Source organism: Corvus kubaryi, unplaced genomic scaffold (assembly GCF_017639235.1).
Source record: "Corvus kubaryi isolate FWS band 111438036 unplaced genomic scaffold, C.kubaryi_AGA036_p1.0 37387, whole genome shotgun sequence".
Classification (NCBI taxonomy): Eukaryota; Metazoa; Chordata; class Aves; order Passeriformes; family Corvidae; genus Corvus; species Corvus kubaryi.
In genome coordinates this window covers 7,243,618-7,267,620 of record NW_024581129.1, presented here as the reverse complement: position 1 = coordinate 7,267,620, position 24,003 = coordinate 7,243,618, and the positions used below count along the sequence as shown (strand labels likewise).

Sequence of the window (24,003 nt, the reverse complement as noted above, 5' to 3'; positions counted from 1 at the left end):
TCCGTGAGCATCCCCCTTGTTGCCTTTAGCATCCTCCCCATGGCCCCAGGCATCCTCTGAGCATCCTTGAACATCCCCCGAAACACAGAGCAACCCGACCGTCCGTGGGCATCCTCCTTGAAGCCTTCAGCATCGTCCCCATGGCCTCAAGCATCCTCTGAGCATTCCCTCGCAGCCTGGAGCATCCCAAGCATTCTTGAGCATCCTCCGTGTTCCCTCTGGTGAAGTGCTCAAGCCCATTTGCAGTGGATTTGTCAGGCTGCTTCCCCTCCTCTTCTGCCACACACTTCTTAAATATGATACCACATCAGTTTTGCCAGTCCAGTCAGGTGACTTCCCCCCGCCCCAGATTCCTTAATGAAACCAAGCAGGTCAAGTTTATGCTCATCAGAGAGCAATTCCAGTTCCTCCTGTTTATTAGGGAAGTTCTTGGCTTTATACGCTGAACTAGGACTAAATAATTTCTGGGGTTTTTTTCAGGCCACACAATAACTTAATTAATTTTAATCTCAGCATCTTAGAATCCTGGAATGGTTTGGGTTGGAAAGGACCTTAAAGCCCATCCAGTCCCATCCCCTGCCATGGGCAGAGACACCTTCCACTATCCCAAGGTGTTCCAAGCCCAGTCCAACCTGGCCTTGGACACTGCCAGGGATGGGGCAGAGGTTGGTATTTCTCCTTGTTGATATTAACATGCTCCAAGGGAATCCAGCCAGGCTGCTTCCCATCATTGGGATCCCCCAATCCTTTACCATCCAGGCCCATCTTCTCCCACCCAACAAGCACAAGTTCCCAGTGGAAACTTTCTCCATCAGCCCAGCCCGCAGTTGTTGGTGTTCTCTGACCCTCTGCTCTGGGGGATGTGTTTCCAGGCTCACACTGGGGACAGAGCCGTGCTGGGGACCCCTCAGAGTGTGGGATCTCGGCCAAGCAACATATTCCTCCTGTAGGAACCAGCCCCTTGGCCCAGCAGGGATCAGAGCCTGCAGAGCTGGGCATGGTGGGAGGAGAAGTCCAAAGCAGCAATGTCAGGGTGGAGCCTCTTCCTATTCTGAGAAGGCTGGGAGTGAGCACAAATCCCAGTTGGCAAGATGGGGATCCAGCATTTTGTGAGGGGATGCTGGAAGTTACATCTGTGCAGAGCACAACTCGTTCCTGTAATGAACCAGAGCAGAGTCCAACTCATCCATGGCTCGAGTTCTTGGAAGCGCCCAGGTTTACAGTAAGGATGCATCTGGCTCCCGTCTCACTCCGAGCCAACCCCTGCTGGATGGGCTATTTTTGTCACCCCTTGAGTGCTCTGGACACTAAAAGGGCCTCAGCACTTTCATGTTTAATAGAGCCATTAATGAATGGCACCGGTACAGCTCATGGAGCATCCCAGCGCATCCTCCAGGTCACCCGACACTGGACACGCACTGCCAGCTCTACTCCCTCCAGCAAAAGCCATTACATTCCCTCCTCCCCACCAGACATGGATCGATTTGGAAGCACCTGCTCCTCCTGGCTTGTTCTGTGCCTGCCCCGTGCCCAAGCAAAGGCAGGTTTAGCAGCTCTTGTTCCACTGCAGCCACACTCCAATGTGGGCTCAACCCTCCCAGACAGGAACGGAAGATTTTCTCATTCTCAGGGATCTGCCTGAAGTGTCTTTTATGTGTGTTTTTGGTGTGACTTGGATAACTCGTCTCCCTGATAAACTCTCCATGTACTGAACTCTTTCCTCCCAGGAATGATCCCTGCTGACAGCCAGCAGTTCTGTCCACAAGGTGCCGAGACCCTTCGGATACAGTGCAGCTCCAGATCTCCAGCAGAGTGCACGTTTCCTCTCCCAAGTATTTTTAAATATCTTTCCAACGAAACAGCTGATAAGCAATTTGTCTTCTATTTATATTCTAAGTAAGTAAAGATAATTTTAGGATTCTTCTTCCCCTCGCAGAAGCTGATGCTCCGCAAATACTGTAGCACGTCAGCGGGCACATGGCACCATGCTGCTCCAAGGGGGCTTGTGCCAGGAACTCCCCCAGAGGCGCAAAATCCTGCTTATTTTTGGGAGATAAAAAACTTTTGAGCAAATCCTGGTTCCTATGGAAGCCTTGTACAGACTCCCAGGAGTTTGAGATTTCAGCCTCTTGGGTCATTTCTATAAGCTGCAGGTGTTTATCAACCCCAGGCAGGGTCCAGCTGATCCCAACCCCTTTCGGAAACCCTATTTTTATGTTTTTATTTAAACCTTCAGATTTTGACTCCAGCATCACATTTACCAACCACACAGACACTGAGCTGAGACTTTGCTCAGCTATTGCAGTGCTCAGATGAACCCTTAATGATGTCATTCCACATTTGTTGAGGGGAAGGGGAATGGGAACATCATTGAATCACAGAATCCTGGAATGCTTTGAGTTGGAAGTGACCTTAAAGGTCATCCAGCCCCACCACCTGCCATGGGCAGGGACACCTTCCACTATCCCAGGTTGCTCCAAGCCCCAATGTCCAACCTGGCCTTGAACACTCCCAGGGATCCAGGGGCAGCCACAGCTTCTCTGGGGAACCGAACCATAGGGCTTTACCACATGGCTCTGCTGCTGAAACGATTTAAGATCTTTTTCTTTTATTTTGGAACCAAATCACTCTTTTTGTAAGAGGAAGGCTCTGCTGCAGCTTCCATCCTGCTGGATGCTCAGGTTCTCCAGATGGTGCCTCCAATTCCTGCACTGGACCCACCATCACCACCACAGCTCCAGAGCATGAACTGGGGTTTCTGGAAAACATCCCAAGGGACCCCATGGCTGAGGGGAGAGAGGGATGAGCAGCTGGAGGCATCACATCTTCACCCCTGCAATAAACCCAGCCGAGCTCTCCGAAGAGCCCTCTCCACCCGATTTAATTCCTGCTGTGCTCTCACCTCCCACCACACACATTACTGCAGCCACTCAGGATTTGTGGCTTTGGAGAATGAGCTAAATGAATTTGATGTCCCAGAAAGAGGCACTTGAAAGCGAAACCAGTGGGGTTTAATGACAGCATTTTCTACATTTTTATGATAATGACTCTGGTGTTTATTGGAAGGTTAGCGACTCAGCCGAGCAGGAAAACAAAGCAATTGGAGAGGCCAGCGCTGGGATGGGGCCTCTGCACTCTTAGGCATTAATGCCTGTTCTATACATGACATTTTTTGACCATTTGGGCTCTCCAGCATGTCCCTGTGGGAGTATGAGAGGATGGAGGTGACATCACTTGGGATGAAGAGGAACAGAGCCTGCCCTCCTGCACTCTGCAAACTCATCCAACTCTGCTAATTGGGATCATCCTGTTCTTCAGGCTGGGAAACTGAGGCACAGAGTGTTCAGCACATTGCCAATGGGAATGGAAGTCTGGGCCAAGTTACTTAGAGCCTCCTGCTCTGAGGTCCTTCACCTGGGCACTGCCCAGCTCTGCCTTCCTGTGCAGGTTGGCCTCGGAGAGATGGACACATATCAGCCAAAAAGAGGCTTCACTGCTGTGAAATCAGCTGGAAGCACAAAACTGAAGTTGGAGGTTGGAGCAGGGATGAGTTTTGCTGCCCATCCCATACCAGGCAGTGCCAGGCACATCCCAAGCCAGAACAAAGCCGGTGCTGCTGTGGGCAGGAGACTTTCAGACAAGGTTGGAAGCTCAGCAGCTGAGTGAGCTGGCACAGCAGATGCCATCCAAAAAGGTGACACAATGAACACCCTGCCTGCTTGCCCAGGTCGTTGCTCTGATTTCCCACTGCTCCATTTGTGCCCGGACACCAAATTCCAGCGCTTCCCCTTCACCTCCTTTCCTGGATTCACATCCCAGCTGCCTCCTGCATTACTTCAAGCTGGGAGTGAGCAAAGTCTTGATGGCAAGAAAAAGATATTCCCACACATGTGGCTCAGAAAATCCTGATGTTTTCCAACACCCATCCCACTGCTGAGCTCCTGGGGAATCAGAAGAGTGTTTATGTGGAGCTGGGATGAGGCACTCAGCGAGGGGGACCCAAACAGCCTTGGTCCCTCGGGTGCTGCGGTGGCAGCACCCCAGAAAGCCCCAGGAATAACAACCTTTGCCATTTTCTTGCATCTCAAGCGTGTCCTTGTGTAACAAACTCAGATCATGGAGCAATTCCTTTCCCCAGTGATTCAGAACGTGATTAAATGCTACTTCTCTGTTCCTCTGAAATAAAGGAGCTGTAGTTGCTACAAACAAATTACAGTTTCAAGCTGTGAGGTAAAACACACCTTGACTCCCTGAGAAAGCTGCTGCAGGCTTTGGTGGCTCTGAAGAGAAAGAGGAAACAACAAGGGGTGTTTCCTAATGTGGCAGATCTTGCTAAAGTGCACTAAATTAATTATTTGACTCAATGAAACAACTCATTCCTCACTATTTTTAGCCTCATGCACTATTTTAAGAGATTTTTTTTTGAGGGTCCAGTCACGTGGAAGTTAAACAGAAGGCAATGAAGTCTCCAAAGGATAATAAACTATCTCAAATTCCTTTGCTAATGGAACAAAGAGTACTGTAAATGTCACACAGGATACAACAAGAGCAGGAGAAACCTTTACATGAAACAATGGATCCATTAGCACGAAGGTAAGGAAAAAACCCCACAGACTTGTGATACTTGTGCAGAGTTTCATGGAGTGCTGCTCCAAGCCAAGGGAATTTGTTTCTTCACTTGGATTCTGGGCTGAGCTCACATCACCATCACCCACACTCCCAAGGCATCGATCCTTTAGGATTTCAAAGCCTTTTACAGAAAATAGTTAAGCCCCAGGTGAGTCAGTGGAATTATTTCTGCTTCAAAGCGAGATACGGAGAGGGAATCACTGAATCACTGACGGGAGACCAAAACCAAGCGGAGGTCCAGACCCACCAAACCCTCCGAGGGGTCCTCACCTCTCCAGCTTAATGAAGTTGTCCATCATCCTACAAGCTGCAGGAATGACCCTTCATTCCTGGTGTGACTCATCAGCTGGAGAACTCAACTCTGGTGGGGCCTCTTGGGTGAGAGGATGGACTGTGAGACACCATCGTCCACCCCGCCCTGCATTTTGCCTCTCTTGTGGTCGGCAGAAGATTAAAAGTCTCTAAACACCTCAAGGGCTGCAGCAGCAGCATCACAGAGTGGTTTGTATGTGACATAACACCACCAAGGAACCATGAAGAAAAATCCCCCGTGATGTGGGATGACAGCGCTGCCTCAGGAAAGCAGCAAAGACAAAAACGCTGAAAAGCAGGGAAAAGAGCAGGGAGAAAATATGCCATAGGCTGGTATCTGTAATGGGAGCAGATCCTCAGCCCCCTCCAGTCCATGAGTCAGTCTTTCTCCTGGAAGTAATACCCAACCCCACCAGTGAGTTAATACCCAGATGTGTGAAGTGCAGAGTAAATTTGGCTCTGCTCTGCAGCGTTTGCTGCGAGGAGAAAGAGCTGGGAGATGAATCCTTCGTTTGAAAGCCCTGAGATCTCTTAACCAAAGCCCAAGAGCTCTCCTGTTTTCCTGAAATCTAACTAGGTTAGGCTCTCCAGCACACACGTGTGGGATGGTTGGAGGGCTCGAAGGGGTGTAGATGAGAATAAAATCTGTCTTCAAGCAAATCTGCACAGGTTAAAGTTGGAAAAGTCCTCTAAGATCCCCATGTCCAACCATCAACCCACCCCCACCACGTTCACCACTAACTCACGTCCCCAAGTACCACATCCACACATTTTCTGAACACTTCAGGGATGGTGACTGAACCCCTTCCCTGGACAGCCTGTGCCAGAGCTTGACAACCTTTTCCATTATAAAATTTTCCCTAATATCCAACTTGAACCTCCCCTGGTGCAACTTTGGACAAGGACCTGGAGAGCCAGGACAAGGGGAATGGCTTCCTACTGCCAGAGGGCAGGGTTAGAAGGGATATAGGGAAGGAATTCCTGGCTGTGAGGGTGGGGAAGCCCTGGCACAGGTTGCCCAGAGAAGCTGTGGCTGCTCCTGGATCCCTGGAAGTGTTCAAGGCCAGGTTGGACAGGGCTTGGAGCAACCTGGGATAGTGGAAGGTGTTGGGGTTGGAACTGGATAGGTTTTCAGGTCCCTTCCACCCCAAACCATTCCAGGATTCCATGCAATGAGGTACCTGTGAGAAGCCACTGCTCAGGGGCTGTCCAAGACTTATTTTCCTTAAAACAAAACACTGAGAAAAACATCACTTTTAGCAGAAACTTTATCAAATGAAGACAAATTTCCCTGTTACGCACTGAGAGCCTTGGCTGCAAATGAGCCGCATCGGCACCAAGCTGGGAATGGGAAATTAATCCAAGGCATAACCTTTAGTTCTACACTTGGACAGGATCTCAGTGCTGAACTATAAATATCAGATCTGTGGCTCTTGCGAGTGGAATGGGTTTGTTGTGCTCATCTCCAGACTGATCAATTATTCCAAAGTGTATTTATTGCTGGTTAAATGGCTGGAGAAGGGCCTTTTTCTGCAGTTATTATGGGATATTTAGCAAGTAAACATGGAAATCAACTATTCCAAGTGTCAATATTAACCCTTTTTCCTGGGAATGAAACATTTCCTACCTGCCAACACATAGAACTAAGCAGTAACTAAGATATTTAGAACCCAGTTAATTCTATATAATTTTATTCCTTTACGTTTTGGGGTCACACTCGGTGCTAAGATCTGGCTTTCATTTGCAATCACCAGAGAAATAAACCAGCATCTTTAAATCATCAGCAAAGAATGATTCAATCCCTTGAAACAGGGTTATAAAAACCTCTCTGCACCACAAAATAAATTAATCTCAACACATGACTCACAGGCACCAGCAGGATGGTTCTCCAGAAGGGTGAGGAGCTGGAAACAGGCTTTGGTGAAGTTTGAATGTTTCAGTGTTGGCTTTTTAGCAATTCTTTGTGCTGCTTGATGATGATAACGCCAGGAGAGTGGGAGTATCTTGTGTGATGATGTCAAAATGGAACAGATAGCAGGGGGGTTTTTGGCATTTTACAGCTGTGGAAAGATGTGTCCCACTGCTGGAAAAGTCATGGTACCAGCAGAGCTGCATTAGCAGGATACAGAATCATGGAATCACAGAATCCTTGAGGTTGGAACAGAGCTCAAAGACCATTGAATCCAACCATTCCCCCAGCACTGCCAAGGTCACCACTAACTCATGTCCCCAAGTGCCACATCCAGGCATGGGGACTCCAATACTTCCCTGGGCTGGACAGCCCTTTCCATGAAGGAATTTTCCCAGTATCCAACCTGAACCTTCCCTGGTGCAGCCTGAGGCCGTGCCATGGAAGGGCTGTTCCAATCCGCTCTCTGTGTGCTGTGGAGGAAGAACAAGAGGCAGCAGCTAAGGACACCCAATTTTGCCAATGGCAATCGGCCACAAGTTGGGATCTGGGCTGGGTTGGGTCACCCCGTGGTGGATGTAGAGGTCAGGGATGGATCTGGCCTCCAGCCTGTGCTGGAAGGAACACGGATGACCTTCCAGGTTCCTTCCAGCCCAGGCCATTCTGTGATATCCTTATGTGGGTTTTGTTCCAAATGAATTCCATGGATCTGAAAATCGAGGCCGGGATCTGACCTGGCACAAGCTGTCAGTGCTGGGGAAGTTCATCTGCACCATGAAGGGACACAAAACCTTCAGAGATTTCCCCCTCAGACACTGATTATAACAAATATCACCCCAAAAGCAGAAAATGCCCCAGCTGAGGAGCTGCCACTGCTGCTGCCTGCCTGGAAAACAGCAGGACCAGGAATATCACATGCTCCCAGGGGGAAAAACACACTGCTATGGACACACTTTGCAGGATCAGGGCTTTGGCTCAGGTCCTTGGTGCTCCTGGACTGGTGGGAAGTGATGTCACCAACCGGAGCTGAACTCTGAAATGTCCCAACTCATGCTGAATGTCTGTGTCCCAATGTCCTGGCAGTGAGTAATGTCCCTTTCCATCCCAATTCCTCAGGTGTGTTTATGATCCTGAGCCATGGTGTCATTCCCCAGCCAAGTGTCACTCAGGGCAGCACATCACTGCCAGCAGCCTCCAGCTCATTTCACGCTAATTGCTCTCCAAAATTGGGTGATGCAGTTTGGGCACAAAAACATTTTCAACAGTGTCATTAATTCGGGGAACATTTCCTGGACTAATTACAGCCAGCACCCTCAGCCATTCCTAATTATTCCACGCAGCCCCACCCAAACACACTTCAGGGTTGATTAGCAAGACGTGTGTTATCCCACTCCATGCTCAAGAGGGATAAATGGGGCTCTTTAGGAGAAAGTAAATAATACCTGTTGCATCCAATGATCCAAATCGTTAAAATCCTTCATTATCTGCTCCCAAATACTTAACAAACCAATTACTTAATTTATTTGATGGCACAGATGTCATTAACTGAGGCTGGTGAACATCATGGGATGTTTTAATGATCTATTCGATGAGCTGCTTTGTCCTGAAATGATTGTTTATGGCTCAAAGAAAACGAAGAGCAACTTTTGACTCAAATCACAAGGAATTCGGGGAAAAGAAAGAAGATTGGAACCACAGAGATGCTAATCCAATCTTCCAGGAAGATCCTAGGAATTCACTAAGAATTTCATCAGGAACTAGAGTGACAGGACAAGGGAGAGAGAATGGCTTCCCACTGCCAGAGGGCAGGGTTGGATGGGATATGGGGAAGGAATTCCTAGCTGTGAGGGTGGTGAGAGGTTGAGATGAAATTCCCAGAGAAGCTGTGGCTGCCCCTGGATCCCTGGCAGTGTCCAAGGCCAGGTTGACGGGGCTTGGAGCACCCTGCGATAGTGGAAGGTGTCCCTGCCATGGCAGGGGGTGGCACTGGATGGGCTTTGAGGTCCCTCCCAACCCAAACCATTTCAAGATTTTATAATTCAGTGATCCCGCGCTGGTCACTTAGCGGGAAGCTGTGAGGAAAAAAAGGGTGGGAAGATCGCAAACTTTGAAAAACTTCCTGTGTATTCCTCCGTGCTGTCACCAAACAAGCTTTCTTTTTTTTTTTTTTTTTTTAATTTTATTTTTTAATTATTTTTTCCCACTCCCAGAGGAACATGGCTGCTGTTAAAGCGCTTTTCCATGCTCCTGGAGCACCCCCTCCTGTCCAAGGAGCCCCAATTCCCATCTCTGCGCCTCAGGAACAGAGAGAATCGAAGCGCGGGGATGAGCTGGGAGGGCAGGATCGGGACACCCCTTCCCGTGCCCTTTTCCACCCGGGACTGACTCCAGCTCACCTGGGCTGGCTCCGGACAGCCGGGACGTGGATGCCGAGCCTGTGACTCACCGCCTGCAGCAAATAAAGATTTATTTATCTTAGACTGAGCTCCTAACGAGCTGCCAGAGCTCGTTTGTGTTCCTGCTCTGATGGATACAAAATCCCAGTGTCTGCAGCGTTTCACGGACGTTTTTAACACTTTTATTTCCCCGATTACACCCAGTTTACCTGGAAAACACGTACCTGGGTTATAAAATTAAATCGAGAGGCAGAGCTGTCGATCTGATGAATCCATGGAGGGTTGTTGGCATCCCAGGGTGGGTGTTTGTCCTGGGAAAATCCCACAGGGGGGGAATGGAATGGGCTGAGGTTCCCCCATGTCCCCACATCCAGGGGTAGCAGGAATGGCCCTAGGGTGGCTCATGTCCCCACAGAATGAGGTGCAGAGTCTGAGATCCCCATGTCCCCACAACCAGGGGTGTTGAGGAAGGACCTCGAGACCCCAAATGTGCCCGGGACGCCCGAATAGCCCCGGGGTCCTCCTCCGCCTCCAAAACACCATCGAGAGCGAGCCAGAGCGGCCCAGCCAGGGACGCTCCGCCCAGCGCATCTCTATGGTTACCGCGCTGCGTTTCGATGGCCGGCCTCTGGAGGACCGCGCGGTGACGTCAGTGGGGTGGTGGTGTCGCCGTGAGGGGAATTAATTCCAGCAGCGCGGCGGCGCTCTGGGCCGAACTCTATGGCCAATGAGCGCTATGTGAGCGCACGTCTCTATGGTGGGGCGGCGCTCTAGCCCGTGCTCAGTGGTGCGGGCGGGGCGGCGCGGGGCCGAGGCCGCCATGGCCGGCGCGGGGCCGGGCCCGGCGGAGGGGCCGTGCGTGCTGTGCTGCGGGGAGCTGGACGTGGTGGCCCTGGGCCGCTGCGAGCACCCGATCTGCTACCGCTGCTCCGTGCGGATGCGGGCGCTCTGCGGCGTCCGGTACTGCGCCGTGTGCCGGGAGGAGCTGCGGCAGGTGAGGCCGGGCCCGGGAGCTGGGGGGGCCTCGGGCCGGGCGGGGCAGCGCTCGGGCACGGGGTGGTGGGGGAATGTGCTGAGTGGAACCGGCGGGGACGGACAGCCCGGGTTATCCGCCCTCTGCCCCGCTCCCGGGGTTGCCGCCGCCGCCCGGGCGAGTAGGAAACAAAATGTGAAGAAAATGGAGTTTGGAGTGAATGTTTATGGTTTGAAGTCAGCAGAGTTCGCTCTGGCCGCACAGAATGGAGCCTTTGCTCCCTGCTTCAGGAGGCAGCTGCTCTTAGGAGGGATCATGGACTCATAAAATCCTGGAATGGTTTGCAATGGAAGGACTTTAAAGCCCGTCCGGTGCCACCCCCTGCCATGGGCAGGGACACCTTCCACTATCTCAGGCTGCGCCAGGCCCCGTCCAGCCTGGCCTTGGGCACTTCCAGCGATCCAGGGGCAGCCACAGCCTCTCTGAGAATCTATTTCTGGATTGACAATGTAGCTTTTGCTGTAAGAACTGAAATTCTTTACTGTATTTATGTCTTAGCCTTTCTGGGCTGGGGCTGGTAACTCCAGCTGTGCCCTAAATGTTGCTGCTACCCCAGTAATTCCCAGGCTGGGAATGTGCTGGAGCAGGCAGTGGTAGGTGGCTCCTGTAATACCTTAAACAGCTGCAGTGCTCAGAGCCAAGCGGGAGCAGCTGGGAACAAGGAAATTCCCTGAGAAGGATATGTGGTACAAGCAATTTAGGAAGTGTTGTGTGTTTTGCTCCTCGCTTACCTGGGAGTTAAGGAAAGAAGAAACAGTGGTTTCCCTGCCAGACTCTTAGGTATTGAGTCACTTGTCACTTAGAGACTCCAGGTTGCCTTGTGATCCTCCAGGAGATGGGGAGGAGCCGAGGGCAGGGCTCCTGCCAGGCATTGGCTGTGGAAGGGGTTGTGTTGGTTGAGGATATTTACTCTGGGAACAGCTGTGGGAGCAAAACAGACCAGGAACGTTTCCTAATCTCGTCCAAACTCCAAAGGCCTGGCTGGGCTAATCCACGTTTCTCTGGCAGGTTGATAAGATGTCCTGTGGCTTTGCTGACAGCAGGGGAGAGTGCCTGGGGGTGTGACAGCTGGGGCTGGCACAAAGCTCTGTGGGCGTGGGGAGCTCCCAGAGTTTGTGCTGGGGAACTTGCCTGGAATCCCACAGCTCCTCCTGATCCCGGTGCTGTGTCCCACAGGTGGTGTTCGGGCGGAAGCTCCCGTCCTTCTCCTCCATAGCCCTGCACCAGCTGCAGCATGAGAAGAAATATGACATTTATTTCATGGATGCAGAGGTTTATGCACTGTACAGGTGAGCGCTGGCTCCTTCCTGGAATGTCTCCCCGAGCACGTGGTGACACACTGGACGTGGCAGGAAGTGCTGCTGTGGGAGGGCAGGGTGGTGTGGTTTCTTGGGATTTGAGGAGCTGGGGATGTGAGTCACCTGCCGTGCAGGTGTTTTTGGCAAGGTGACAGGCTGGAGCAGGGCAGTGGCATTGAACACTCAGCAGCTCCTCGAGGCTGCAGTGTTGGATTCACCAACACAACACACAAGCTTTGCTCTGTCAATAAAAGGCATTTTTGGCATCTTAGCAGCAGCAAACCTGCCGAAAACCTCTCTATTCCTTGCATGGCTGCTGTGGAAAGTGATAAAGACTTAATTACTGTTACAATTGTAATTACTGCTGTGCTGAGTAAGGACTAACCAAACCCAGTTGTGCCAAGTATTGCATGAAGAGTAGCATTGTCTTCACACAAAGATCTTAATTCTGAATGGGAGAGAAAAAAGGTGAAGTAAAAAAACCAGTGCAGAATAAAAACGTGGCATCAGCATCGTGTTCTACAAATATTTTTCATAACAATCTTAATTGGGAGGGTTTGAGATAATGGAAAGAGGAGTGGAAAAGATGAAGCCATGCAGGCAGTGGAGCCTTTTCCTTGGAGAATTGGGCATTATATTCCCCCTGATTTGGGCTGAGAGTGTAACTTTGGTACATTTACAGTTTTGCATGGCTTGATATTTATGGAAATGAGGGATTGGGAGTCTTACAGTGAGACCAGTGCTCAGCTCTTCTTGGGAACCATTGTGGGGTGGGATTTTGGGGCGGGTTTTTTCCCCTCCTTTCCTCATACAATTCTTTATCTCTCCCCATTGTATTCCTCAGTTTCTGACATTGGAAAGTGTAATGGAATTGGATGTGAATGTTGCAGGAATCAGCTGAATCTCCAATAGTGGATGGGTTTGTTTCAGTTTACTCAGCTTTGTAGTGACAGTGTAGTTCCTACTCTGTGGCTGCTCAGCTCTTCCCCAGCAGTTGGGACCTTGGTGTAATTTGGTTCCATCCCATTCCTGCCATACAGCAGAATTCTTGGAATAAGCAGGTCACAACCCACGCTACAGATTGCAAGGGAGCCATAAAGCTGGAGCCTTTTCCTGGGGATGGAACATTTGTGTCTTGCTCAAGGTATCGGGGTGCTGAGAGGGAATTGGATCATTTTTGGGACTCTTCTCATCCCTTAGGAAGCTGCTGCAGCATGAATGCTCCTTGTGCCCAGATGCAAAGCTCTTCAACACCTTTGCAGATCTGGAACAGCACATGAGGAAGCAGCATGAGCTCTTCTGCTGCAAACTCTGTGTTAAACACTTAAAGGTGAGCTGGGCCTCTGCTTGGATGTGTGGGAAGGAGGGGGGTTTTCCTCCATGACTTCCAGGAGTTCCTGGGAAAGATGGGAAGGCAGAACAGCAAGGATTTATTTAGGTTTCCTCTTCCTGCAGTGAGGCCAGTTGCTTTATTTTAAGCCTTTCTCCTTCCATAAACTGATTAATGAAGAGGGCCTGGAGGTTCTCCAGATTTTAAATTAAACCCCACAGTGGTGGTGCCACGGTTGGTTCGTGCCAGGTGAAGTGGAGTTCTCTGCCAAAAGGGATGGGATCCAGGAGTGAGCAGGTTGACCTGAATGAACCCTAATAAGTCTGGGAACTGAGTTGAGTCTTTCCTGTGGTCTTGGAATCTCTGGAGCTGATTGAAGGGAAGTGGGGAGGGAGGGCAGGACCTTCTTTGGTTTGTGGTGTCCTTTGAGCTCTGGTGAGGTGCTTCATGCTCAGTGTACGAACCCAGCACCAAGGGAACTTGTTTGTCATTTTTTCTCATAAACAATATTAAAACTTGCTTTTTAATTTCAGAATATTGTAGAGATTTTTATTTCAAAGAAAGAAGTTCCATGTTACTTGTAGCCACTGAGAAGAAGCTCTTAAACTTGTGGAAGTTTCAGTCCATGGCAGAGCCAAACAAACCTTTTCCCAGAGCAATTTCCCAGTCTTTGTCTAGGCCAGAAATAAAGGATATTCTGTTCTTAAGGCTGGGTCAATCCTTTCAGCATCTCCAGAACCCTTGCTACCAAAATAGCTCATGTGGTAGTGGGGACAGAGTGTTGGCTTATGATACACAATTTGTTCACTGAAGTGGATCCTCTGTGTGCAGCTGTTTGGGGTGGTTCCTGTGTGAGGAAAGTAAAACAGCTCACTTGGGGTTTTTAAATTCGAGAATGCAAAATACCGTTTGTTGATAAATACATAGTTAGGATTTTTCTACCCCAGAGATTATAATTTAAACTTGTTACAGTATAAAAAGATTCCAAAGGGAAAAAAGTGAATTAAATCCATTTCCAGTGTTCAGAGAAATGCAAGTTAGATTGAATTTGAATCCATCACTTGAATTTTATTTCCTATCCACCAAAAATTCTAGGTGTTGGTGGTCAAAGTGCATCTTTTTGAAGCAAGTCTTCCACCCCTACAAATGGAGAAGCTGGACGCAAGCTGGCTTGTTCCGTTTAGTTCAGTGTCCATAAGAAACAATACAAATCTAGAAATACAAATCAATGAATACAATATCTGTCTCTCCAGATCTTCACCTACGAAAGGAAATGGTATTCCCGGAAGGACCTGGCCCGGCACCGGATCCACGGGGATCCCGATGACACCTCCCACCGGGGCCACCCCCTCTGCAAGTTCTGCGACGAGCGGTACCTGGACAACGACGAGTTACTGAAACACCTGCGGAGGGATCACTACTTCTGTCACTTCTGTGACTCTGAGGGGGCTCAGGAGTACTACAGGCAAGAAGATTATTGATATGAGTCCTTTCTCTAGCTTAAATTTTGAAGGAAAATTGCTTGGGTCTGCTTTGAATGTAGGGGATAGTAGTGTTTAAAGGCAGAGTGGAGGGATGGCAGCAGGTTGGCTGCAATTCCTCAAACAAATAGCCAAAATAGTCTAGTTCATGCTTTAAAATTTTCTTTATTAAAAGTTACATTTTGCAGCCTGACAGCAGCTGTCTGGTGTGTTACTTTTAATGGTGGACAGGATGAGAGGAAATGTTCTTAAGTTGCACCAGGGGGGTTTTAGACTGGGTATTGGGAAAAATTCCTTCATGGAAAGGGCTGTCAGGCATTAGAAGAGGTTACTCAGGGAAATGGTGGAGTCACCATCCCTGAAAGTGTTTAAAACCATGTGGATGTGGTACTTAGTGGTGAACATGGTGGTGGTGCTGGTTGATGGTCTTAAAGGTCTTTTCCAACCTTAATCCTGTGATTCCTTGATTCTAACACTCCAAAGTTCGTGTGCAAAGGGAATAGGAGTAACATTTTTGTCATGTGCACAGCTGGATGAGCTGAGCATCTGTGGGTTTACTTTAACACCTGGATCATGCATTGGCCATACAGAAACTGTGTCAACTGGAAAACATCCCTGGGGATAAGGACCAACCAACCACCAGGGCTCGTCCTCACTTGCCCTTGTACGAGTGGCTGTGTCGTACCGTGGGAAGGGTCAGCTCTGTGTTTTCTGCTCGCAGTGATTACGAATACCTGCGGGAGCACTTCCGCGAGAAGCACTTCCTGTGCGAGGAGGGCCGCTGCAGCTCGGAGCAGTTCACGCACGCCTTCCGCACCGAGATCGACTACAAGGCCCACAAGAGCGCCTGCCACAGCAAGAGCCGGGCCGAGGCGCGCCAGAACCGCCACATCGACCTGCAGTTCACCTACACCCCCCGGCACCCACGCAGGACCGAAGGTGGGCTGGGCTGGGGGCACCGACGGGCACCCCAGGGTTAGGGAGGGAGGGACTCCCTGGGGGGTGGAGGAGGCTGCTCCATCCCTGGAAGTGCCCAAAGTTGAACAGGGCTTGGAGCAGCCTGGTCTAGTGGAAGGTATTCCTGCTCAGGAGCAAGATGTCCTTTAAGATCCCTCCCACCCAAACCATTCTATGGCTCTTATTCTCGAAGTCTTTTCAAGAACATCTGGTGAATATTTCATAGCCATGAAAAAATTCTTCCCAAAGAAGGTAGACAAGCCCTGGAACAGCACCAAGAGCTTGTAGAGATTGAGAAGGCCTCTTCAGCCTGAGAGGTTGTAGAGGTTGAAGATAACCAGAACTTGCCCAGACAAAGCCCTCTGATATAGTTTCAGAGCTGGCCTTGCTCTGAGTAAAGGGCTGGAGCAGGTGATATCCAGACATCCCTTCCTACCGGAATTGTTGTAGGATTTTTGTGTAGGATTGTGTGAGTTTAATGAGGACATGTAATTTTACGAGAACTGCTGACTTGGTCATCAGAAAGAAATGAAGATAGTTTATTTGTACCAGTATATTTTTGCATTTTTCAGGCACAATGTAATGCCCACAGTAGAGAAATAACTGAGAGTCATCATTCCTCCCTCCTGTTTAGGTGTTGTAGGTGCAGAGGACTATGAAGAGGTTGACAGGTTCAACAGGCAAGGGAGGGCAAGCAGGTTGAGCAGCCGAGGAAACCAGCAGAACAGGAGAGGCAGCTGGAGGTACAAGAGGTGAGTGGCACAACGTTGTGAGTTTTATTCCCATTTAGTGTTGGCTTTTCCTTGCCAGTTCACAGTATTTTGGTGGATTAGGAGGAAGGAAGTGGTACAAAATTTGGAGACCTCCATGGTGAATCCTTATCTGAGAGCTTCCAGTCCGAGCCCATGTCCGGGCTATGTGCTTGGTCATCATGGAATTATTTTCTGTGAAGTTTCAGCTCAGGAAGCAAACAATGTAACCCTCAACTTGTGGGTTAAATAAACTCAGAACCCTAAATGAATTCCAGCAGCTGTTTTTATGCAAACTTCTCTAAACAGGATTTTCTGAAGTAGGTGACAAGTCTGTGCAGGTTTAATGGAGTTTTTGGTCTGGGTAATCATGAAATTCCTGTTCTAAGGACCTGTTTCATTGAACTAACAGATCTCTGTGTGGCCAGACTGAGTGCTTTGGAAAAGGAAGAGGGTTAAGTATTGAAATGAAACTTTACATTTCTATGTTTCTTCATCCACACCAGACCTGAGTGCTTTTTACATCCTGCACATCTTATTTTCTTCTTTTTCTTGCTGGACGGGCAGCTGGTTCATTACTGGTGATTCCACTGGGGAAAAAAGTCCATCCCAAAACACTCCTCTGTTGGTGTCGCATGTGGATCATGCATGTGTTGAGAGTTCATGCCCAGCTATGTCTCAAAGAGTTCCTGTGGCCTCCAAGAATGATTCCATGTCTTTGGAAATGAATGGGAGAGACAGGTGCCCCCTGCATCCGTGGTGCTGTCTCTCCCAGTTCACCCCCGTTTCTTCTGGCCTGGATTGTTATTCCCACACATGGAACTTGGGAATCCAAGGGGGAATGTTGCCTGGCTGGGGTGGATTGGAGTGGTGGGGCTGGTTTAGGCTTCTCAGCAGGTGGCAGCACGAGATCAGGGATGTTACCGGAGCTGGCACCACAGAGGTGAGACTGGAGCGAGACAGCTGCTCTGTGATCCTTGCTGTTTGACCAAGGGACCCTTCCCTGTCCTGCAGGGAAGAAGAAGACAGGGATGTTGCAGCAGCAGTCAGGGCATCTGTGGCAGCCAAACGGCAGGAAGAGAAGAAGAGGGTGGAGGACAAAGAGGAAGGCAACAGCAGCAGGGGGAGAAAGGAGGATTTGAGGGATCCCGACGTGCTCGGCTCCAAACGTGTGCCAAAGTCTTCAAACGATGTCACAGGTGAGTGTTGGACAGGTCCTGCACTGCAGGGCATCTCAGTGTCTGGAAGGTTCCCTCAGATAGTTCTGCCTTACCAATGTTTTACTCATTTAAAGTATCATGAGTTTCCTGTATACCATGACATAATGGGGAGCACAGTTAATTGAAGGAAATAGTGATGCATGGATTGAAATTGTTCCTCTGGAATGTTGGTTAATGACATCATCAGCTGCTGAAAATAGGCCTTGGTAGTGCTGCTGTCATGGTCATTGATAGCCCCTGCTCTGGAATGAATGTGTTTGGGTTGAAAACATGTCTTTGCTTTTTCTGTCCCTGTTCCAAAAGAAGCAGCTGCTAACGGAGTGCTCAGCCAGGGCGACTTTCCAGCAATCAGCTCTTCAGCAGGACCTCTCCAAGGGTGAGTCTGCACAGGGCTGCAGCAGGGACAAAGTACATTTAGAAGCTGATTGATGTGTTCTGCATTTCTGGGGGAAAATAATTTTCCAGATCATTTGATCACTCCAAGGCTTCCCCTGCCCTATCCCCTCCTGCCTCGAGCCACCTCCTGGCTGGTCTTTAGAATCATGGAATATCAGCTGGAAGAGACCCTAGAGGATCATCAAGTAAAACTCCTGTTGTGCCACCCGAAGTGACAGTTTGAGGAAGAGTGGAGAGTTGTGGGTTTGTGCTGTCCCTTGGGGTTGTGCTGCCTCATTAACTCAAACCCTCTCCCTTCCCCACAGCTCTGCCCAGCCAGCACTGGTTAAGCTTAAAGAAGAAGATTTCCCAAGCTTGTCCTCCTCTGCAGCTCCCAGCATCTCATCAGGGATGTCTCTGATGTACACGGCGACAGCCAGGAAAGCAGCCTTCCAGGAGGAGGATTTCCCAGCTCTGGTGTCCAAAGTGAAGCCCACCAATAAGACAGTAACTCACATCACATCTGCATGGAACAATGGTTCCAGTAAAAACGTGGTCAAAGTCATGAGCAGCCCCTGTGTCAACCAGCCAGCCAAAAAACCATCCTTGAACACCTCCAAAGGAAGTAAGAAGAGCAATAAACTCTGTGAGTCGGATGACGAGGATGGCGGTGGTGGCCTGACCACCCAAGAGATCCGGAATGCCCCGACCATGTTTGACGTCTCGTCCTTGCTGGCAGCTTCTACCTCACAAACTTTTATGAAAGTGGGCAAGAAGAAGAAGACAGGGGTTGAGAAGCAGAGCTCATCATCCCCACGCCCGTCCCAGGAGACATCATTCCCCAGGCCAGCAGCAGAAAAGCCCTCGGAAGCAGAGCAGCCATCCAAGGTGTTCCCTGCTGCTCACGGCCCTGACAGAGCCACAGCTGTCGTCAACGGGCACTCGGATAAACCATCAGCTGGCTGTGGTACACCCAAAGAGCCCCCCGGCCTTAAAAAGCCCCCAGTGACTAACAAATGCCCTTTACCTCAGGAAGACTTCCCAGCTCTTGGGAGCTCAGGATCAGCCAGGATGCCCCCGCCACCAGGTAAACATGGAATGAATCACAGAGTCATGGAATGGTTTGGGTGGCAGGGATCTTAAAGATCATCTCATTCCCCTGCCGTGGGCAGGGGCACCTTGCACTATCCTAGGTTGCTCCAAGGCCTGTCCCACCTGGCATTGGACACCTCAGGGATGAGGAAGCACTGCTGGGCACGGCCAGCTTGGCTTGTAGAGAGCCCAGAGAACACATGGATGTGTTGCATAAACTCATTCTGGCTCTTGTGTGAGGTTCTGCCACCAGGTGCCACTTGGGCTCTGGAGGCAAAGGCAGCCTGGGTGTCACAGGAGGCCTGGAATGTCCTCTGGCAACCACCTCTGCCCCACAGCTGGAGCTATTTGCTCATGGATGAAGAGTTGGTTTTTCCCTGTCCCCAGGGCTGCCACATCCGTGTGTTGTGCTCCAAGATCTGCCTTGGAAGCTGCTGCAGGCTAGGGAATCTGGTTGTGTCCTGTCCCTGCTGGCACTTGTCACTTCACTTCCTTGGCCACTTCCTCCTGTGCTGGGAGAGGTTTCCTGCTGTTCTTTTAGCCATGACCTTGTGAAAGCAGAGAGACGGCAACAAACGTGACTTGGAGTGGTTTTCGTGGAAGTGGGATCGCATCAGGAGATGCCAGCACCGCTGTTTGTGCAGCTCCTGCTGGGAGAGGCCAGGCCAGGCCTGCTGCCTCCTCCAGTGATTTGTGTTCCCTTTAATAATGCAAAAGTGTTTTTCATTGTGTCTTGGAGTGGGCTTTCAAAATTATTTTCCATTGAAAAAGAAAATGAATAATTAAAGCACTTTCTCTGTAGAGGAACATCAGCTACTCTCAAGTGCTTCTTGAAGATTTTTTTTTAGGTTTTCTCCAATATAGTGATGTCTGCACTGCAAATTCTTCTTGGTGCTTCTGCAGTGTGTCAGGCACTGGTGTGGGTTTTAGCCAGGGGTCTGTGGGTCTCTAATTCCTGCCCCTTCCCTGCTTCCCTCAGGCTTTAACTCCGTGGTGCTGTTGAAGAACCCTCCTCCGCCTCCGGGCCTGTCGGTGCCTGTCAGCAAACCCCCCCCGGGCTTCGCTGTCATCCCATCCTCCACCATCTCTGAACCCGTCACTACAGCTCTGAAAGAGTGAGTCAAGGGCCTGCCAGGGGGCACGGGGCACCTCACACCTCATTCGTGTCACAGGGGCTTCAAACAGCGCACAGGGGGTTACTCAAGCGGGTCCAGCCCAGTGAAGAGTCCCACTGGCAAGTCCCAGGGTGCTGTGGGTTGGATCCGGGAGAATTGCATAGAGCAGCCCTGTGTAGTTACGAGTCTGAGGAACTGTGCAATGTTTTGGCTGCTCAGACCTTGGTCTGTTCTAGATTTATTTGGAAATCTGCAGTTCCAACATATTCCTGTACTTCACATCGATTCTGTGGGAGTCCCAGGAGCAAGGTGCTGAGGTGTGTTCTCCTTGGTGACCTTCACTGCTCTTGATCTTTCCTGTAGCTGCTCTCTTGTCCCTTCTGGGATAGAAAGAGGAGTTTGTAGGAAAAGGGGAGGGAAAACTTTGTGTCAGTTTAATACAGAACCTGCATTATCTGTTGTTTTATTCATGGTGAGGTCTTTGCTCAGGACTTTTGAGCGCATCCAGCTCACAGAGCAGCTCATCAGGACCATGTTAAACTTGGATTTTAAACATTCTGTTTGTGTAAAGCTGGAATCTGATACAGAAATCCCATATTTTATTATCCTGACAAGACAGCTGTGTGCTGCTTTTGTGTAGCTGGGTGAAGGAAGGACGTGCAGCTGTAAACCAGAACAGTCTTGTGATTTATGTCATATTTGTGTGACACAAACCAATGTCAGGGTCGCTTCTGGTCTTTTCCAACACAGGCCAAAATCCTGTCATGGATCATACTTGATACCTGAGAACTTCCAGCAGAGGAACATCCAGCTCATACAATCCATTAAAGAATTTCTTCAGAGCGATGAGTCCAAGTTCAATAAATTTAAAACTCATTCTGGGCAGTTCAGACAGGTGAGTGGGTTCCCAAAGCCTCCCTTTCTAGGAGGCCTGAATCCCAGTGGGATTTTTAATAGATAAATATTTTTTTCCTCTTAATTATTGCCCTTCCCTGTCCCCTGCAGGGGCTGATCTCTGCAGCTCAGTATTACAAAAGCTGCCGGGAACTACTGGGGGAAAACTTCAAGAAGATTTTCAAGGAGTTGTTGGTGTTGCTGCCAGACACGGCCAAGCAGCAGGAACTGCTCTCTGCTCACAACGACTTCCGGATCAAGGAGAAACAAAGCTCCAACAAACCCAAAAAGAACAGAAAGAACGTTTGGCAGACAGACTCCCCCGCCGACCTCGACTGCTACATCTGCCCCACGTGCAGGCAGGTGCTGACCCAGCAGGACGTGGTCACCCACAAAGCTTTGCATATCGAGGATGAGGAGTTCCCCTCGCTCCAAGCAATCAGCAGGATCATCAGTTAGCTCTCCCCAGGGCCACGACCCAGGCTCTGGCTGTGGATGTGCACTTTGGAATGAGGTTTGGCAGTAGCGTGGCTGGGGGCCGGTGCCGGCTGAGGCAGTGAGGAGCAGGTGACTTGGGAAGCCCTCCTGGGCAAAGGGATCATGGGAATGTGCCAGAGCTCATCCCCACCCACTGTCTGAGCTCCCAAATCCAGGGTAGGGTTAGGCTGAGCTGCAGTGGGGGCAGGCAGGGCTCCTTCCTCCTGAACATGCAATAGCTGGGAATCCTTTCTGATCTGCAGAATGACAGGGGACACAATAGGGGAATATGCTCTGGTTTGGGGGTTTCTTTCTGGTTTTGGGGTGGAGGAAGTTTATGGATCACTGAAATGAATGGAAGTGGCTTCCCTTATAACATTCTGATTTTTTTTGTGCTGTTTCAGTGAAGATCACACTAGTCAGGGGTAAAAGGTGCAGGAAAGCGCTGCTCACGGGGGTGTGTGACCAGGAGAGCTGCAAACACTGGGCTGCAGAGTTTTCTTTCTGCAAACAGAGTCAATTCTGCTGCTTGAAGAATTGGGCTGATCTGTGCAAGATTTGAAGTTGCCTCTGACCTTTTCTGTAAAGTTCTTTCAAGAAACTGATTTTGTAGCCCTGCATGTACAGTAACAGCATTAAGGCTTTACTCTCTGTAAAGCACATGGGAATTTTATTTAATGACTGCCATGTTTCTAATTACTTGGATGTATTACTGGTGGGAGCTCCCAACAGCATCCTGGGACATTAAATGCTGCTGATCACTGACCATGTTTTCTGCAGTGCCTTTAAGTGCATTTATCTGTTTACAGTGGTCTGACACCTGCACCTCCCTCGGTGACACCAGGCTGATGTAGTTTTGCTCGTGTTCCTTGGCCTCCCCAAATTCCACCTCAGAGGAAGAGGGAGATCTCTTCCTCCTTTGAAGTGACTCCTCCAGCAGCAGTGCCAGGAGTCCCCCATGGCTGTAGTTCAGTGTCTGATTCTCTCCCATCTCCAGGTTTAGTTATTTTTAATGTGTAGGGATAAAGCTGAAATTAATTTATGTAATTTTTAGTGATGAAACACAGCTTTTCTAGCAGCATCATTTCTATGAAATCGAGCTCAGAGTATTACCCAAGAGCTACTCCTGCCTACAGTCACTCTTCCTTGCCTTACACGTTATTTTTGCTTGCTCTCAGGCTGCAAAGTGCTTTGGGTTTCTTTTCTTGAATATTTGAGACTGTTCTGACCACCTGCCCATGTTGGATTTGGCCCAGAAGGGGCTGGGGAGGGTGATTTGGCTGTATGGTGGTTCACACACTGCATGAGTCCCTGGCAGTCCCTGCCTCGCTGGGGATCCTGGAGCTGATCCTGGCCCCAGGCAGGGACACCTGAGGGGGCTGGGTGCTGCCAGCTGCCCCCACCACTTCCAGTCAGCAACTCTCCCCATCCCTTTGGTTTGTAAAGTTCAGGGAGTGAAATGGGTCTTCCCTGCAGGAGCATCTTCTGTCTTCCCTTGGGTTTCAGTTATTTCTCCATCAGCAGCTCTGTGTTCCCCAGGAGGTGCTGCTGGGAGTTCCCTCGAGGTGCTGCATCTCTGGGGCCTGATGTTGCAGTCTCCTTGTTCCTTGTGCTCACCTGATTAAATAAAGTTATTACCAAATTTTTTTTTCTGTTCATTTTTAGCTCTTTATTGAAAATAAGTTGCAGTTGGTTACACAGACACTGAAAATACAGAATCACAGATTGTTCTCTCAAAAGATATTTTTATATATATAATATATACAAAATTGTAAACATTTTAAACTTATTTCCATACACAGTCCACTTTATACTACACTGCACAGAGGTTAGTGACAACTGCAACTCCTGGAAGCGTCTGCTCAGACAGAGGTATCTGCAAAGAAACTGAACTTCCCAACCCTCAGGTGGGAGCTGTTGGAGATTAAAACTCTTAAAGGAGCTGAGGTTTTTAATGTGTATTGCAACGAAATCCAGGCAGCTGAACTGGGGTTTCAAGTTGAGACAGTGAGGGCTGGTTCTGAGCCTCACTGGGGGGGAGAGGGGCTTGTGACACACAGAGGGCTCAAAATGCAACTGAGAACGGGACCAGGGGGGACCAGAGGGGAACCAGAGCCACCTGCTTGGGGACAGCACAGGCTGGGAGGAGTCTGTAAAATACACAGCAGCTTTTACTGAGAGAAATACCCATTCCATGGAATAATGATGGGATTTCCTAACAAACAGACCAGGGTTAGAGGGCACCAGGCAGAGCCAGAAGCCACCCCTGCGTCTTTGGGGGCTGGCACTGGGATGGATGGTACGAAACACCCCTGTAAGGGACTGATGGGCAGGAGAAAAGAAGTGCTGTGGGTGTCACTTATTGTAGCATGAACTGATGGCACAAGAGCCAGTGAGATCCCAAGTTCCTGATGTCATGTAAAGGGAGGGGTTTGCAGAGCCCTGGCACACTCAGGACAATCCTGGCATGGTTTTGGGACAACTTTGGGACAGCCCTGGCATCCTTTTAGGATGTGGCCTGGGTGGTTACAAGGGGGCAAGCGCTTCTGTACCACAGCTGGGAGAAAAAGAGGAGAAAGATGAAAATTGATGTTCAAATACCTTGAAACCCCCAGCACATCATGGTTTCTGCACCCATGGCTCTGGTTCTCCAACCATGGCCCCCTTGGGGTGTTTGGTGACAACCCCACCTGCACACCCTGCTCTGCCTGACAGGCACACCAAGGTGCTGCCACA

At 49.7% G+C, this 24,003-nt stretch overlaps 1 protein-coding gene across 2 annotated transcripts; it reads left to right on the top strand.

Moving 5' to 3' along the window:
• The first annotated feature begins 9,985 nt into the window (after positions 1 to 9,985).
• On the top strand, positions 9,986 to 22,914 carry ZNF598 (zinc finger protein 598, E3 ubiquitin ligase). 2 transcript variants are annotated; one of them, XM_042036877.1, is made up of 12 exons: positions 9,986 to 10,240; positions 11,456 to 11,568; positions 12,778 to 12,907; positions 14,161 to 14,372; positions 15,110 to 15,327; positions 15,980 to 16,097; positions 17,109 to 17,293; positions 17,618 to 17,690; positions 18,016 to 18,776; positions 19,761 to 19,896; positions 20,647 to 20,791; positions 20,902 to 22,914. In XM_042036877.1, exons 1-12 carry the CDS (start codon positions 10,001 to 10,003, stop codon positions 21,247 to 21,249), a joined length of 2,679 nt encoding a protein of 892 aa, XP_041892811.1. In that variant the 5' UTR covers positions 9,986 to 10,000; the 3' UTR covers positions 21,250 to 22,914. The 2 variants fall into 2 exon arrangements, with proteins under 2 accessions (XP_041892811.1, XP_041892812.1); XM_042036878.1 differs by having other exon boundaries at positions 10,041 to 10,240; positions 17,621 to 17,690.
• Positions 22,915 to 24,003: the final 1,089 nt, after the last annotated feature.

Coding starts and splice junctions, on each gene's coding strand:
- ZNF598 (XM_042036877.1), top strand. CDS start 10,001: ATGGTGGGGCGGCGCTCTAGCCCGTGCTCAGTGGTGCGGGCGGGGCGG. Junction 14,373..15,109: donor GGGGCTCAGGAGTACTACAG/GCAAGAAGATTA, acceptor TTCTGCTCGCAG/TGATTACGAATACCTGCGGG. Junction 16,098..17,108: donor GGCAGCTGGAGGTACAAGAG/GTGAGTGGCACA, acceptor CCTGTCCTGCAG/GGAAGAAGAAGACAGGGATG.